Below are 16453 nucleotides of genomic sequence, written 5' to 3'. Positions count from 1 at the left end.
TCCTGCCAAAATATACCACCTCACATTACTCTATGTTGAAATTAATTTGCCATTTACATGCTAATTCGCAAGTTTATTAATGCTGTCCTATATTTTGTTGCAGTTTTCCACAGTATTACCAATAACCCAACTTGGTGTCATCTGCAAATTTTGAAATTGTATTTCTGACTCCAAATCTTTTATACAGGTGCTGAACAGTAATGGTCCGAGCATCAATCCCTGTGGAAAACCACTTACCGCCAATTAGTCCCACTCCCCTACTCTTTCCCCATAGCACCGCAAATATTTCTGTTTCATGTATTTATCCCTTTTGGTAGTTTATTATTGAATATGCTGCCACCAACTTTAAAGGCAGTGTATTCCAGACCGTAACAGCTCGCTGCATAGATTTTTTTTGCCTCACCTCTCTTGTTCTTTTTACCAATGATCTCTGTCAGATTTAGTCTGTCAAAACTCTTCATGATTTTGAACACTTCTATTAAATTTACCTCTAACCACCTCTGCCGTAAAGGAGAATAATCCCAGCTTCTTCAGTCTCCCCACACAACTGAAGTCCCACATCCCAGCACCGTCTTTAAGTCTTTGACATTATTCCTGAAGTGCGGTGCCCAGAATTAGACACAATACTCCGGTTGAGGCCTAACCTTTGATTTATAAAGGTTTACCATAACTTCCTTGCTTTTGTACTCTGTGCCTCTATTTACGAAGCCCAGAATCCCATATGATTTTTCAACTGCCTGATTAACTCGTCTGCATGCACTCCCAGGTCTCTCTGTTCCTGTACTCCCTTTAAAATTGTACCATTTACATTAGAACATAAGAACTAGGAGCAGGAGTAGGCAATTCAGCCCCTTGAGCCTGCTCCTCCATTCAATGCAATCATGGCTGATCTCAGCTCGGCCTCAATTCCATTTTCCTGCCAGTTCTCCACAACCCTTCAACCCATTACTAATTAAAAGTCAGTCTAGGTCCTCAAATTTACTCAATGTCCCGGCATCCATCGCACTCTGGGGTAGTGAATTCCACAGACTCACAACCCTGTGAGAGAAGTAATTTCTCCTCATCTCTGTTTTAAATCTGCTGCCCCTTATCCTAAAACTATGACCTCTCGTTCTAGATTGCCCCACCAGAGGAAACATCCTCTCTACGTCTACTTTGTCAATCCCCTTAATCATCTTATATACCTCAATTAGATCTCCTCTCATTCTTCTAAACTCTATAGAGTAAAGGCCTAAACTGCTCAATCTCTCTTCTTAAGACAAACCCCTCATGTCTGGAATCAATCTAGTAAACCTCCTCTGAACTGCCTCCAATGCAACTACATCCCTCCTCAAGTAAGGGGACCACAACTGTACGCAATACTCCAGGTGCAGTCTCATTAATGCCTTGTACAGTTGCAGCAACACTTCCCTGCTTTTATACTCTATTCCTTTAGCAATAAATGCCAAAATTCCATTTGCCTTCCTTGTTACCTGCTGCACCTGCATACTAGTTTTCTGTGATTCATGCACGAGGACACCCAGACCCCTCTGCACCAAAGCACTCTGAAGTTTCTCTCCATTTAGGTAATTTGCCTTTTTATTCTTCTGACCAAAATGGATAACCTCACACTTATCCACATTAAACTCCATCTGCCAAATTTTGGTCCATTCACCTAACCTATCTATATCCATTTGTAAATTTCTTATTTCTTTATTGCAACTTACTATCCCACCTATTTTAGTGTCATCTGCAAATTTGGCTATAGTACCTTCTATCCCTGCATCCAAGTCATTAATATAGATTGTAAATAGAAATTTAATTTAACTTATATTGCCTTTGACTTGAACTTTGAGTAAAAATTCCATTACCTTTCCTACCACCCATGTTAAGCTACAAGTCTATAGTTCCCTGGACTTGTGCTACCTCGCTTTTTAAATATAGGAATAACATTTTTAAAAATATATAATAGTGCTGTACTATCTCTTCCCTAGCTTCTTTTAGTATCTGTGGATATAATTCATTCCAGGGTTTTATCTTCTCTAAGTTTAGCTAGTTTATGAATTATTTTCCAAACCCACCCCCACCCTGTCCTTTCTAATTTAAATGTCTTGATTCCTTTTTTGATCTCTCATTCTACTATTAATCTCTATGGTAAATACTGAGGCAAAGTAATTATTCAGTATTTCTACATTTTGCTGTCATTATCTGTGAGGTTATCTTATGCATTTCTTAGTGGCCTAGTCTCTATCCTGATTTTCGTTTTGTTGTGTGTGTAGAATACATTACTATTTCTTTTTATATTCCTTGATAGTTAAATTTTGTAGCTCCTCTTTGCTTTCCCAATTGTTTTCTGGAGTTTTAATAACTTGTTTGTATTCCGTTTTGCCATCTTCTCCATTATTGTCCATGTGCTTAGTGTATGTATGTTTATTTTAGATTCAATTTTGCCCTCATCTCTCTTCATCCACTGTTTCGTTATTGGCTAGTCTGTTCTTGTTTTACTTAGTGGAGAATGTTCCTCCTGAACTCTGTTGATGAGCTTTTTAAATTATTTCCAGTTATTACTTTGGTCTTTATTTTATACATGTCTTTCAAAATCATTATTTTATTGTGATCATTTTTGCATAAATGTTCCTCTATTTTTACTTTTTTGTTCTATTATTACAATTCACATTACTAGATTTAGCAGCTTCCTTCCACTATTAGGTGGCCTGTAGTATACCCCTATTAGCCTGATCAATCCCTTCTTATCCTTTATCTCTGTCCATATGGATTATTTCTATTTATTTATTTTTCATTTAGAGATACAGAACTGAAACAGGCCCTTCGGCCCACCGAGTCTGTGCCGACCATCAACCACCCATTTATACTAATCCTACACTAATCCCATATTCCTACTACATCCCCACCTGTCCCGATATTCCCCTACCACCTACCTATACTAGAGGCAATTTATAATAGCCAATTTACCTATCAACCTGCAAGTCTTTGGCTGTGGGAGGAAACCGGAGCACCCGGCGAAAACCTACGCAGACACAGGGAGAACTTGCAAACTCCACATAGGCAGTACCCAGAATTGAACCTGGGTCGCTGGAGCTGTGAGGCTGCGGTGCTAACCACTGTGCCACTGTGCCGCCCATTAACTATCTTAATGTTAGTTATGCCCCTTTTTTCTACTGCCAGTTAGTACAGCTACCCCACCCCCTAGGCCCTACCCTTTCGAAATCTGTTATACCCTGTCATATTTAACTGTCAGCCCTATTCTTTATGTAGCCATGTTTCAGTTATCATTATTAGATCTAGCTCCTCACTATTATTGCCTCCAGTTCCCCCATTTTGTTTCAGATACTGTGCACATTGATGTACAAGCAATTTACTTTGTTTAAATTAACTGTTTCTTTCACTTTATTTTTAACTGTCATTTTATCTTATGTTCTAGATGTTGCCTTCCCAGTTACCTCACCCTTATTCCCTTCTTTGGTTTGACTTTTACTCTCATTTCTTATTTTATCTTCAAGCTTATGTTATTGCCACCAGATCCCTCTCCCCTTCTTAGTTGAAAGTCCTATCCACAGTGCTATTCATCCTTTCCACCATAACATCCGAGAAATTCCAAATTGCAATACCTGTACTAGGCAATGGCTTTCACTCTATACCAAAGGTGGACAGGTGGTAGACCTGGATCCAAAACGAGATCTCCAGTCTATCCTACTTACAATTCAGAAGGTACAATCATTTTTAAAGGTTGATATTACTCTTTCCTTTCATTTGCACTTTCAATATGCAACAGAACCTCAAACAATAGGAAGCATCATAAATTGTTCTCAAAGCATAAATCCGTTTTTAATCTGAGTATTGGATTACTAATACGTATCACAGTAGCAGGAACAGTTGCAGACCTCTGATCTACTCTCTCACCTTGTGTGCCCAATTAGAATGTAATTTTTCACCCCTGCCTTATACCTTAGGGAGAAGAGAAGTCTTTTCAAGTTATTGCAAAGCTTTTTTCGAACTAAGGTTTGGCACAAATGTATTTTTTCTACATGTGAGCAGATCTGTCACAGTTGTATATGCAGAATTAGATTGCTGCACTATTTTTGTTTTCTACCTATCATTCAGAACAGCTATGTTTTGTTTCAGTTGACATTGTGATTCTCTGTCTTGCAACGTTCTATCCAAGGCTGTTGCTGAACTCTATAACTATGTACTAAATTGTAGGCAATGTTCAATTAACAGGCAAGCTCAATCCACTTCAATGCCAGGGTAGCTACAGGACAATTTAAGGGTGTTAGAGGTGTCTTGGTAACTGAAACAATATTTAGAGGCTAGAGTCCAATTTCAGACCTGACCAATATTTGGACACAGTTTATGCTATAGGAAAATTTTAATCCATTCATGGCATGGGATTGTTTAATCTCGGAGATGGAAAAAAAATCTCAGCAGGGAATCTCTTTAGACCAAAAAACCTTTTGGCTAATATGGACCAGCATTATCAACAGAGAAGTTACTGACCAACACTATTCAATCCTACTAACCTAAAGGAGAACAGATCAGAGGAAAATGAAGATAGAGAGAACAATTTATTTACAAAATATATATTTGCCTTTTTTTAGGCACAGAAGGAATTTTTAATATACCAGGAAAGTAGTGAAATAGAGAAGTTAATAGTGCAGTAACATGCTAGCATGTAAGAAGAAAGACAAAATTGCATTTATAGAGTGTCTTTCACGACCTCAGGATGTCCCAAAGTGCTTTACAGCCAATGAAGTATTTTTGATGTATCATCACTATTGTAATGTAGAAGACACAGCATCTAATTTACGCACAACAAGGTCCCACAAATAGCAATGTGATAATGACCAGCTAATCTGCTTCAGTGGTGTTGGTTGCAATGAAGAACATCTGCTTTTCACAACTTTTGGTTGGTGAGCCTTAAAAAGAAATTTCTTCAGCTATAACTATATTCAGTTCTACAATGATGATTTGTATTTTGCTTTGCAATTAGCTTAAAACCAAATTGTTCCGTATGTTCACCAGCAGTTTCTCGTTATAATTCTCTCAAGTATTGATCATTTAATTTAGAGAGTGATATGGTATAGCCTTTTAACCTTTTAGCACCTTGGTTTCAGTCAGCTATATTTATATTTCCTGTAGCTCGACTCACCTGTGCAGTAAATCAGCCTTCCCAATGAATTTCCTCTGGGGTTCTTCCCTGGGAAAAACACGTAACAGCTGTTTACACTGTTTTTCTAGGGTTTCCACCAAAGTTACAGAAGGAATTTTGGGGAAACCCCCTGGAAACTTTACCCCAGTTAATCAAAAGGGAATCAAAATGTCATGTATTTCTTTGATGTGAAAGTTTCATCTGATTGCATCTGGCTTTTATGTCAGTGTTGACAGTAGTATTTCTATCATAGGTATGTCATTTGGAGTCTATCCATTTGTACAGACAACTTAACCATTCGTGTGGTACATGTTTGACATTTATTTACTGCAATACCTATTTGAATTGCTTGAAAGCTGAATATCAAATTTCCTATTATTAATGCAACTTCCTTTGATACAACACAACCAATAAGCATGTGTACTTGAATTGAGAATGAGATATATGTAATCATATAATACCTAATATGTGTATTGTCAGCATTTGCTTGATGCATAATGTATTTGTTATCATTTAGACATTTTTGAAAGGTAAGGGACCTTCATATGTGACCTACACAAGCTGTTATTTGGAAACAAAATCTATGTTTGTCCATCTTTTAGATTTTGTATTCTTAAACAGAAAGGGAAATTGAGACGGCTTTATACGGGAAAAATGTGGAAAAATGTACTTGTACCACTTATCTAGGGGCACTCAGTTTTAGTACTACATTTGATGAGATTACTGAATCTTTATTCCCAATTTCTTCATGATGTATTTTGAGCTGTCTCATTAAATATTTATAACATTGCAAATCTCATTACAACATCCCAAATACTTGACTGCTGAAGACCATTGGATGTATTTCCTTTACTTGCTAATGTTTCCAAGCGTGGCAGAATGAGTATAAAGCAGGAAATTCAATTTTTGTTCTTGATGACCTTTTTAAACTAACAGTAAGTGGGTAATGGGGGCAGGAGGTATACATGTTTTAATGAGGCTGAAGTGTGTATCATGAAGCTGCTACAGCATTCCCCCAGGGGACACCAACAAGATCATTTGTTTTGTAATGTCATCGTAAGAGGGCAGCCAATTATCTCGTCATGTGCTCCTGATTGCAAGAATTGTTCAACTTTATATTAACAAGCTTGTCTTGTCCTTCTAATGATACTATTAGGTAAATCTTTGCTAAAGTACCTTTTGGTTGCCTGAAAAAGTGGACTTTCAGCCAGTCAAAAACAGATTTTTATTGAGGTGGCCTTGGTTCCAGAAATGGAAAGTGGCTCAGCTTAGGCTAAGGTTAAGTTTAGTTAAACAAAAGTAAGAATTGTTTTGTGAACAATGGAACATAGAGGATAGAAAACAAAAATTAATGTAGAAAGTAGGGAAATAAAAGGTGTTCAGCAAATAAATGTTCTTTAGCTGTTTTTTTTAAATGTTTTTAAAGTGTATGTTATTGTTACAGCAATAAGCCTATTTTTATCATCTTTGTAGTATTATTGCTGTAATGTAAAGTCATTCTTGAGCCTCGGTGTAAAGTGCTTTTATATTAAAACAAATTTGCTTGCTCAGGTAGTTCAGAATTTCCTGGAGATACCAACACTGTAAAGGTTAAAGTTGTACATTTTTAGATGAGGGCTATTATTTACACACACATTGCTTTGTCTGCTAGTATTTTTCAAAATTCAAATGTCTAAACTTCCTTAGTCATATCTTTATACCATTCTTGGAGCTTAAACTAATATTTCTTTCTACCACATATGTATTAGTTCCAGCTGTGGTGTCTAAGTGCCATGCACCATTGCTGGAATTACATTTGGAACACTCACATGCCAATTTCAAAGACCTCAGATTGTTTCCTTACTTAGGTAAAATTATGTTAGGGGGAGGTGAAGAAATGTTGTTTTTCAAATCAAATTCTTCTGTATCTTCAGTGTCGGTTTACCTAAATTTGTTTACAGTGCCTTTGATGTTTGTACTGCAATGTTAGAATGTTATACTTGCATTTTTTTTCTAATGTTGCCAAATAAATAGTTGGAAATTACTACCTATTTTTAAGGTATTATGAGCAGACCATCCAAAGAGCCACATACATTAATTGAAAATGCTAAGGAAGATGTTCTAACCATTCTGGTGTTTTCCATTTGTAAATATTTTATCTAACATTGCCTTGATAATTTGACAAATACAAATGGAATTCATGCAATCTTTCAGAACCAACATTCCCCCACCCCCGAGATGTATTCTTTTCAACCATGGCAAGGCTGATATTCTACCATCATAATTGGAATGAGAGATAACCATAAAACAAACTAGTAGTGGTCCCACCCTGCAGCCTATATCTGCAATAAAGAGATGGTATAAACTGATGGGAGGGAAAGTGTTTTTAAATTGCTACTACTTTCAGTATTTTTCTGTCCATATAACAATATGTTATGGTTTTTAATTACCCCACACAGATCCTTGTTTTGAGTTGTACAGCCCAACATCACCCATTGTAATTCCTGTTATTATCTTATCATTTTATCAAGCTGTAGACCACATTTCACATAAAAGTGCATTTGAATCCATTAGCTATCGGTAGTGTTTCTGCATCAAACTAAAAAAATCTAGCAAAATTAACGCAAATATATTCTGGGAATATTTGACCTGAATTCCCGAATACTTTGTGGTTCCATTTGTTTCTCCAGTTTCACAATGTAATACTGAATGTGAGCAGTTTACAAAAGGCAATTTGCAGATATATCTCTATCTATAATATATTAAACATCTTATGTATGCATACACCTGTCTACAGAACCTTACTTCCTTCTGTCATGTTTTTGTCACACTTTTGTGTCAACCTTTTCCTGTTAATAAATTGATATGTCTGCATTTATAATAGAAACCGCCTATGTAAACTTGTCGCACTGTAATTACAGCCCTCACCATTGGTGAAGTTGTCGTGCCTCAGTTTTGTATCTCCCAGCTCCTCAACCTGTATGCAGCGGAATTTCAATGCTTTTATCAACTCTACTTCTCTGCTTCCCAAATTTCTGTAAATGTTAATATTTAACTATAAGTAGTATCAAATCATTGTGTAAGTATGACCAAATGTATGACTTTAAAAATGGAGACTGATTTCCATTCGTGCATCCTCCGCCCCATCTTCTGACCCCACTTCACCAATGACTACATTTGGCCTTGACTCCCCAAGTACAAGGCCATGGGAGAGTACTGACATAGGAAGATAACCAGCAGAAAAGACCAGCTGGTCCATCAAGCCTGCCCCAGACCATCATGACCAAGTATCATGACTAAACACTTCCTTCCCTCACCCCCAACCCTATCCTCACCTTTCCTGCAGCCATGTAACTTCCTGAAAGAGGCAAAAAAAGCTGAAAAAACCCAGGACCAATGAGGGAAAAATATTCTGGAAATTCCATTCCAACCCCCACAGGCGATCAAAACCAGTCCTGATCACATGGACCAAGTATTATCCTTAAAGACACTTACCTATGATGCGATCTCTGCCCCAATCAAGAACTGATCCTTTTTGAAGGCATGCAGAGAGTCAGCATCCACCACGCCAGCTGACAATGTATTCCAGAGACTCGCTACTCTCTGGAAGAGTAAAAACCACCTAACATGCAGTCTATTCCTACTTTCACACAGTTTAGATTTGTGTTCGCAGTCCTCTCCTCCCCAATCTGTTAAAAATAACAGGCAATAACAATTTATATTTATATAGTACCCAAGGTACTTCACAGGAGCATTATAAAATAAGATATAACAGTGTCAGATAAGGCGATAGTAGGTCATATGACCAAAAGCTTGATCAAAAACGTAGGTTTTAAGGAGTGTCTTAAAAGAGGAAAGCGAGATGGAGAGGTGTAGGGAGGATATTCTATAGCGTAAAGCCCAATCGAGTGAAGGCACGGCCACCAGTGGTGGAGCGATTAAAATCAGGGATGCTCAAGAAGCCAGAATTAGAGGCATGCAGATATCTCGGAAGCTTGTGGGGCTGTAGGAGATTACAGAGATAGGGGCCTGAATTTTATATAAAAGCAAAATACTGCGGATGCTGGAAATCTGAAACAAAAACAAGAAATGCTGGAATCACTCAGCAGGTCTGGCAGCATCTGTGGAAAGAGAAGCAGAGTTAACGTTTCGGGTCAGTGACCCTTCTTCGGAACTGACAAATATTAGAAAAGTCACAGATTATAAACAAGTGAGGTGGGGGTGGGGCAAGAGATAACAAAGGAGAAGGTGCAGATTGGTCCAACTGTCAGTTCCGAAGAAGGGTCACTGACCCGAAACGTTAACTCTGCTTCTCTTTCCACAGATGCTGCCAGACCTGCTGAGTGATTCCAGCATTTCTTGTTTTTGGGCCTGAATTTTATGTTGGGTGGGAGGCCGAAAATTTGGTGGTGAGCCCGCCTCCACCAGGCCTGGAGAGCCACGCTGGAATTTTTCGCTCCCCAGGCCCTCAATTGGTCTTGAGTGGAACTTCCACCTCCTTGAGGCAAGAAGTCCCGCCTAATGGAGCTGCTGGCCAATCAGCGGGCCAGCGGATCTTAGTCTCAGCAGTGCCACCGGGAGCTGTGGCTACTGGTGGGACTCCACCCAGCCATTTGAGGCAAAAGGAAGGATGGCCCCGGAGCTCAGGTAAGTTTTTGGAGCCTCACTGGGGACAATCGGCCAGTCCCCGGCGAGGCAAGGGAGGGTCAGTTGTGGGGCGGGGGGTGGACGGGGAGTCTTGTTCGTTGGTAGTCTGAGCTTCGGGGGTGGCCCTCCGTGGGGCACAGGGTGGCGATCAGCAGGCCCCCACCCCACAGCCCGCAAGAAGGCTGCCTGGTTAAATCAGGCAGAGTTCTTGGGGCCTTTGCCGTCCGGCCGCTGAGGGTAAAATACTCGCGGTGGTGGGAGGAGGCCCTTAAGTGGCAGTTAATTGGCCACTTAAGGGCCTTGATTGACCTGGGGCGGGCATCCGTTTCTCATGGGGTGGAACAAGGTAAAATGCTCCAAGGAGGAGAAAGTATCAGAGGAGTAGGGGGTCAGGCGAAGGTGTGATCTGGTGATAACCGCCACAACGCTACCGTCGTGGTCTTCACAGGGCAAGTGGTGGAAAATGTAGCCAGGTGGAGAGGCTTCATTAAGGGGAAAGGTGTCATCAACCTTCATCCAAGTTTCCGTTAAGTCCATGATGTCGATGCAATCATCCACAATAAGTTAAATTGGGATAATCTGTTAACAGGGATGCTGTCCAGTCCTTGCTCAAAAATAAATAGACCAAGGTTTTTGAGTCTACCTGAGTAGCTGAGATTCTTTCAGCTAAGAACCCTCATCTATGCCTTTAGACTCTAGACTTGAGTATTCCAATGCACTCCTGGCCAGCTTCCCACATTCTATCCTCCATAAGCTTGAGGACCTCCAACACTCTGCTACCTGTGTCCTTACTCGCACCAAATACCATTCATCCATCACCTGTGCTCACTGATCTATCTAGATTGGCTCCTGGTCAAACGACGCCTCGATTTTAAAATTCTCATCCTTGTTTTTAAATCTATCCATGTCCTTGCCCTTCCCTATCTCTATTATCTCCTTAAAGCCTCAGAATTCTCCGAGATACTTGCACTTATCTAATTCTGGTAACTTGAGCAACCTCAATTTTAATTGATCCACCATTGGTGGTCATGCCTTCAGCTGTCTAGCCCCTCCGCTATGTTGTTGAATCATTGTTGTCGTTCTCTTCTGGACTTTTTTACCCACCATGTGAGGGAACCAAAACTGGGCACAGTACTTCAGATGCATTCTGACTAGTGACCTGTATAGAGGCAATGGTTCTATTAATACATTCGAATATCCTGTTATCTTTAGCTGCAGTTTCTCTACATTGGTCATGAACCTTAAGTGATCTGTGCCCAATAACACCTTATTCAGTATTGTTCCCTGCAAATAATATGTCTGTTCTGTGTCGGCCCTACCAACGTGCATGACGCCACATTTATCTCAATTAAATTCTGTTTTCCATTGTGTGACCCACTTCCCTAGCACATCCAAACCTTTTTGTATTTGATTGCACTGCTCTAATGTTTTAACCTTTGCATAGATTTTGGTGCCATCTGCAAACCTGTCTACCATACATCCAACACTACTGTCCAAGTCATAAATAAGACTCTCAGGAGTAGCCTAGGACTGATCCCCTGAGGGACACCACTGGAACATGTCTGCAGGCTGAAGCATATTCATTAACTAGGGTTACTTCTAATCCCATGCAGTTAGAATAAGAATCAGAATAGAAAAATTGTGATAATGCTAACTGAATTGCGTTGATAAAATCTCCAGTCTTCTTACAAGTATGCATGACAGGATGAAATCCCCAGATGATATCAGGAACCTAGTCACAACCAGTCAGACAGCCCCATTCAATGGTGAATCCATCAGTCAAACATCTGAGAATGAAATACTGAGACCATATAGACCATTTTAGGCTCTCATAAACTCTCGAGCTTTACTGCAGGTCGGGGTGATATGCCTTCTCTACCAGTTTCAGTGCATTCAATTCTTTATTTTGTCGCATAAACTGTGTCTGATGTTACTTGCAGTGCATAATGGTCAAATGGCTTAAATCCAGTTGCATTACAGGGTGTCAAGAATACCATGACTCCTCAAAGCCAATTTCTGTTGGCAGCCCTAAATATCAGAATATACGATTCTGCAGTAAGTCTATCCATGTGTTGGGTACATCTCAGTATAATATAAGAAAAATATTTATAACATTTTTTTTTAGAATAATTGCCCATTTTAAATTGATTAAAAGGGTCAAAGTCTCCAGTAATGGACAGTATTTAACATCTAGCTGCTTCTATTATCAGTCATCCAGGTGTGGTGTCTGACATGTCCACAAATCTTACACCATATTTAAGAGTCCAATAAACCTACACCTGCCCAATCTGGATTGTAATTTCTCTTCCCACTTACCTAAATCCAAGATCAGGTGAGCAAAGCCAAAGCCCTGGTGTGTGCAGAGTACTGCTTGCACACAAAAACAGTTTAGTATGCAGCTGCTGCAGGCAAAAGCATCCACCCACCTTCAGTTGGAATGCTGCAAATACAAAGCATGGTGACTCAGCCTCATGACGGCACCCCTTTTTGCCCTGCTTTGCTCCGAGACCTAAGTAGTCCCTGGCAGAAGGCAGAGGAAAATCAGCCCTATTGAGATGAAATAGCCCTGGTCTAAAAATGTGATAAATGCGCTTTTATATCGGGGTTTTTTATTCGTTCATGGGATGTGGGCATCGCGAGCTAGGCTGGCATTTATTGCCATCCCTAATTGATCTTGAGAAGGTGGTGGTGAGCTGCCTTGAACTGCTGCAGCCTATGTGGGGTAGGTACATCCGTAGTGCTGTTAGGAAGGGAGTTTATGCTGCAATGAGTGGGAATTAACTTTGTACTTTGATGCAGACTTGCTCTTATGCCAGGATTTAATCTGATCAAAGTTGATTTTTTTTTTAGCAGCCTCCACTGTTCAGTGATGTGTCCTAATTCTGTCTCTTCCCACAAGATGACTAATGTGTAGGCTGAGGAATGAATTTTATGGAAGACCAATATAAATCAAGAACCTTTTTGCTCTTTATGCCTTAAAAGCTGGAACTGTATAAATCATTGGTTGGGCCAGAACTTGAGTACTGTGTGCAGTTCTGGTCACCTCATTACTGAAAGGATGTAATTGCACTAGAGAGGGTACAGAGGAGATTTACGAGGATGTTGCCAGGACTGAAAAAATGCAGCTGTGAGGAAAGATTGGATAGGCTGGGGTTGTTCTCCTTGGAACAGAGAAGGCTGAAGGGAGATCTGATTGAAATGTGCAAAATTGTGAGGGGTCTGGACAGAATAGAGGTGAAGGGCTATTTACATTAGCAGAGAGGTCAGTGACTAGAGGGCATAGATTTAAAGTGATTGATAGAAAGATTGGAGGGGAAATGAGGAAATGTTTTTTCATCGAAAGGATGATGGGGGTCTGGAATCACTGCCTGAAAGGATAGTAGAGGCAGAAACCTTCAACTCATTTAAAAGGTGCCTGGATATGCACCTCAAGTGCCGTAACCTGCAGGGCTATGGACCAAATGCTGGAAGGTGGCTTATTTTTTGGCTGGCGCAGACACGATGGGCCAAGTGGCTTCTTTCTGTGCCGTCAACTTTCTATGATTCTATGATTAAAAGCCTGATTAGAAAAGTGAACCCTAGCAGCAAAGTGTTGTAATTTACTGTGATATATTAGCAATTCCTATTTTACATGCTGACATTTCTCAGAGTTATGAAGATAAAGGCCGCAAAGTTGGTCTCCGTAACGCCTGTAGTTTCAGTGCTGTGGGTACCATTTTGATACCAAATTAGCATTCATGCTGCATGTGCACACCTCCGGCATGGCGTGCACTAAAAGCCATCTTGGTGAGGGTGTTAGGAGCGTGTGCCGGATATGCAGAGTAGGCAGATTGTGACACCAGTCTGCATGGAACACTGATTTGATACCTGTGCTGCCATTTTTGACCTCACCGCTCCAGCTAACGCCCTCTCTTAAAAACACACAGCCGAACATGTATTCTGCAGCAGGAAGGACCCTCCCTCCCACCAGCTGTATTTAAAGGGTTCATCAACAACTTGCAGGTTAGTTGCTATTCCTCTCTAATGGCTCTGTTTGAATTTGTGGAAGTGCTTTGTGTTTTGAGGAGTTGGTTAAAGTTGAGGAAGTCTGCAGGGATTGGTGCTGCACATGGAGAAGGCCTTGGTTTTGACTGCAAGGGTTCTGGGCACACCACTTGCTCCATGGATGCCATAGTTGCAATTCCTCTTGAGCGAGATGGAGCAGAGATGGCAAAAAGGGCAAGCTGCTTACAAGAGGGAAGACGAGAAATGCTCTCAACAGGGTCCCTTATCCACCTGGGGTCTTCTAGGAGCACTTCTCTTAACCTAAACCAAGAGCAATGTGTGTGTTGTCTACGCTATACAAAGGAGGTGATTACAGAACCAGACCTGCAACCTCAGAGCAGGGTAAGGACAGCACTGCCAGTGGCTGTGAAGGTGACCATGGCCCTGAATTTCTTCATGACTGAATCCTTCCAGATTGGAGCCGGCAACATATAGAACATAGAACAGTACAGCACAGTACAGGCCCTTCGGCCCACGATGTTGTGCCGAACCTTTAACCTACTCTAGGATAAAACTACCTACATACCCTTCATACTACTATCATCCATGTACCTATCCAAGAGTCGCTTAAATGTCCCTAATGTATCTGCTACTACTACCACCGCTGGCAGTGCATTCCACGCACCCACCACTCTCTGTGTAAAGAACCTACCTCTGACATCTCCCCTAAACCTTCCTCCAATCACCTTAAAATTATGCCCCCTGGTGATAGCCCTTTCCACCCTGGGAAAAAGTCTCTGGCTATCCACTCTATCTATGCCTCTCATCATCTTGTACCCCTCTATCAAGTCACCTCTCATCCTTCTTTGCTCCAATGAGAAAAGCCCTAGCTCCCTCAACCTTTCTTCGCAAGACATGCCCTCCAGTCCAGGCAGCATCCTGGTAAATCTCCTCTGCACCCTCTCTAAAGCTTCCACATCCTTCCTATAATGAGGCGACCAGAACTGAACACAATATTCCAACAGGGCTTTATAGAGCTGCAGCATAACCTCGCGGCTCTTAAACTCAATCCCCCTGTTAATGAAAGCCAACACACCATACGCCTTCTTAACAACCCTATCAACTTGGGTGGCAACTTTGAGGGATCTATGGACGTGGACCCCAAGATCCCTCTGTTCCTCCACACTACCAAGAATCCTGTCTTTAAGCCTGTATTCTGCATTCAAATTCGACCTTCCAAAATGAATCACTTCACACTTTTCCAGGTTGAACTCCATCTGCCACTTCTCAGCCCAGCTCTGCATCCTGTCAATGTCCCGTTGCAACCTGCAACAGCCTTCCACACTATGCACAACTCCAGCAACCTTCGTGTCATCGGCAAACTTGCTAACCCAGCCTTCCACTTCCTCATCCAAGTCATTTATAAAAATCACAAAGAGCAGAGGTCCCAGAACAGATCCCTGCGGAACACCACTGGTCACCGAGCTCCAGGCTGAATACTTTCCATCTACTACCTCCCTCTGTCTTCTATGGGCCAGCAAATTCTGTATCCAGACAGCCAACTTTCCCTGTATCCCATGCCTCCTTACTTTCTGAATGAGCCTACCATGGGGAACCTTATCAAACACCTTACTAAAATCCATATACACCACATCCACTGCTCTTCCTTCATCAACGTGTTTTGTCACATCTTCAAAGAATTCAATAAAGCTTGTGAGGCATAACCTGCCCCTCACAAAGCCATGCTGACTGTCTCTAATCAAACTATGCTTTTCCAAATAATCATAAATCCTGTCTCTCAGAATCCTCTCCAATAATTTGCCAACTACCGACGTAAGACTGACTGGTCTATAATTCCCAGGGTTATCCCTATTCCCCTTCTTGAACAAGGGAATAACATTTGCCACCCTCCAATCATCTGGTACTACTCCAGTGGACAGTGAGGACGCAAAGATCATCGCCAAAGGCGCAGCAATCTCTTCCCTCGCTTCCCGTAATATCCTTGGGTATATCCCGTCTGGCCCCGGGGACTTATCTGTCCTCATGTCTTTCAAAATTTCCAGCACATCCTCCCTCTTAACATCAACCTGTTCGAGCATATCAGCCTGTTTCACGCTGTCCTCACAAACGACCTGGTCCCTCTCACTAGTGAATACTGAAGCAAAGTATTCATTTAGGACCTCCCCTACCTCCTCCGACTCCAGGCACAAGTTCCCTCCACTATCCCTGATCGGCCCTACCCTCCCTCTGGCCATCCTCTTGTTCCTCACATAAGTGTAGAACGCCTTAGGATTTTCCTTAATCCTACCCGCCAAGAATTTTTCATGTCCCCTTCTAGCTCTCCTAAGTCCATTCTTCAGTTCCTTCCTGGCTACCTTGTAACCCTCTAGAGCCCTGTCTGATCCTTGCTTCCTCAACCTTAAGTAAGCTTCCTTCTTCGTCTTGACTAGCTGTTCCACATCTCTTGTCATCCAAGGTTCCTTCACCCTACCATCCCTTCCTTGCCTCATCGGGACAAACCTATCCAGCAGTCGCAGCAAGTGCTCCCTAAACAACCTCCACATTTCTGTCGTTCATTTCCCTGAGAACATCTGTTCCCAATTTATGCTCCCCAGTTCCTGCCTAATAGCATTGTAATTTCCCCTCCCCCAATTAAATATTTTCCCATCCCGTCTGCTCCTGTCCCTCTCCATGACT

The 16453-nt window shown here is 41.3% G+C and overlaps 1 protein-coding gene across 10 annotated transcripts in view; it reads left to right on the top strand.

Moving 5' to 3' along the window:
* zdhhc14 (zinc finger DHHC-type palmitoyltransferase 14) overlaps window positions 1-16453 on the top strand; it is a 336569-nt gene that overhangs the window by 266446 nt on the left and 53670 nt on the right. For 2 of the 10 annotated variants that reach the window (XM_068044784.1, XM_068044783.1), the window contains exon 9: window positions 13699-13774. The exons of the other annotated variants lie outside the window; for them this stretch is intronic. In XM_068044784.1, coding sequence (XP_067900885.1) covers window positions 13699-13752 — 54 coding nt within the window. In that variant the 3' untranslated portion in view covers window positions 13753-13774. The remainder of the gene's footprint in view (window positions 1-13698; window positions 13775-16453) is intronic. 10 annotated transcript variants of the gene reach the window in all.

This window comes from Heterodontus francisci, chromosome 13 (genome assembly GCF_036365525.1).
Source record: "Heterodontus francisci isolate sHetFra1 chromosome 13, sHetFra1.hap1, whole genome shotgun sequence".
NCBI lineage: Eukaryota > Metazoa > Chordata > Chondrichthyes > Heterodontiformes > Heterodontidae > Heterodontus > Heterodontus francisci.
The sequence above is the reverse complement of the archived record's forward strand: the minus strand, read 5'-3'. Positions and strand labels throughout refer to the sequence as shown.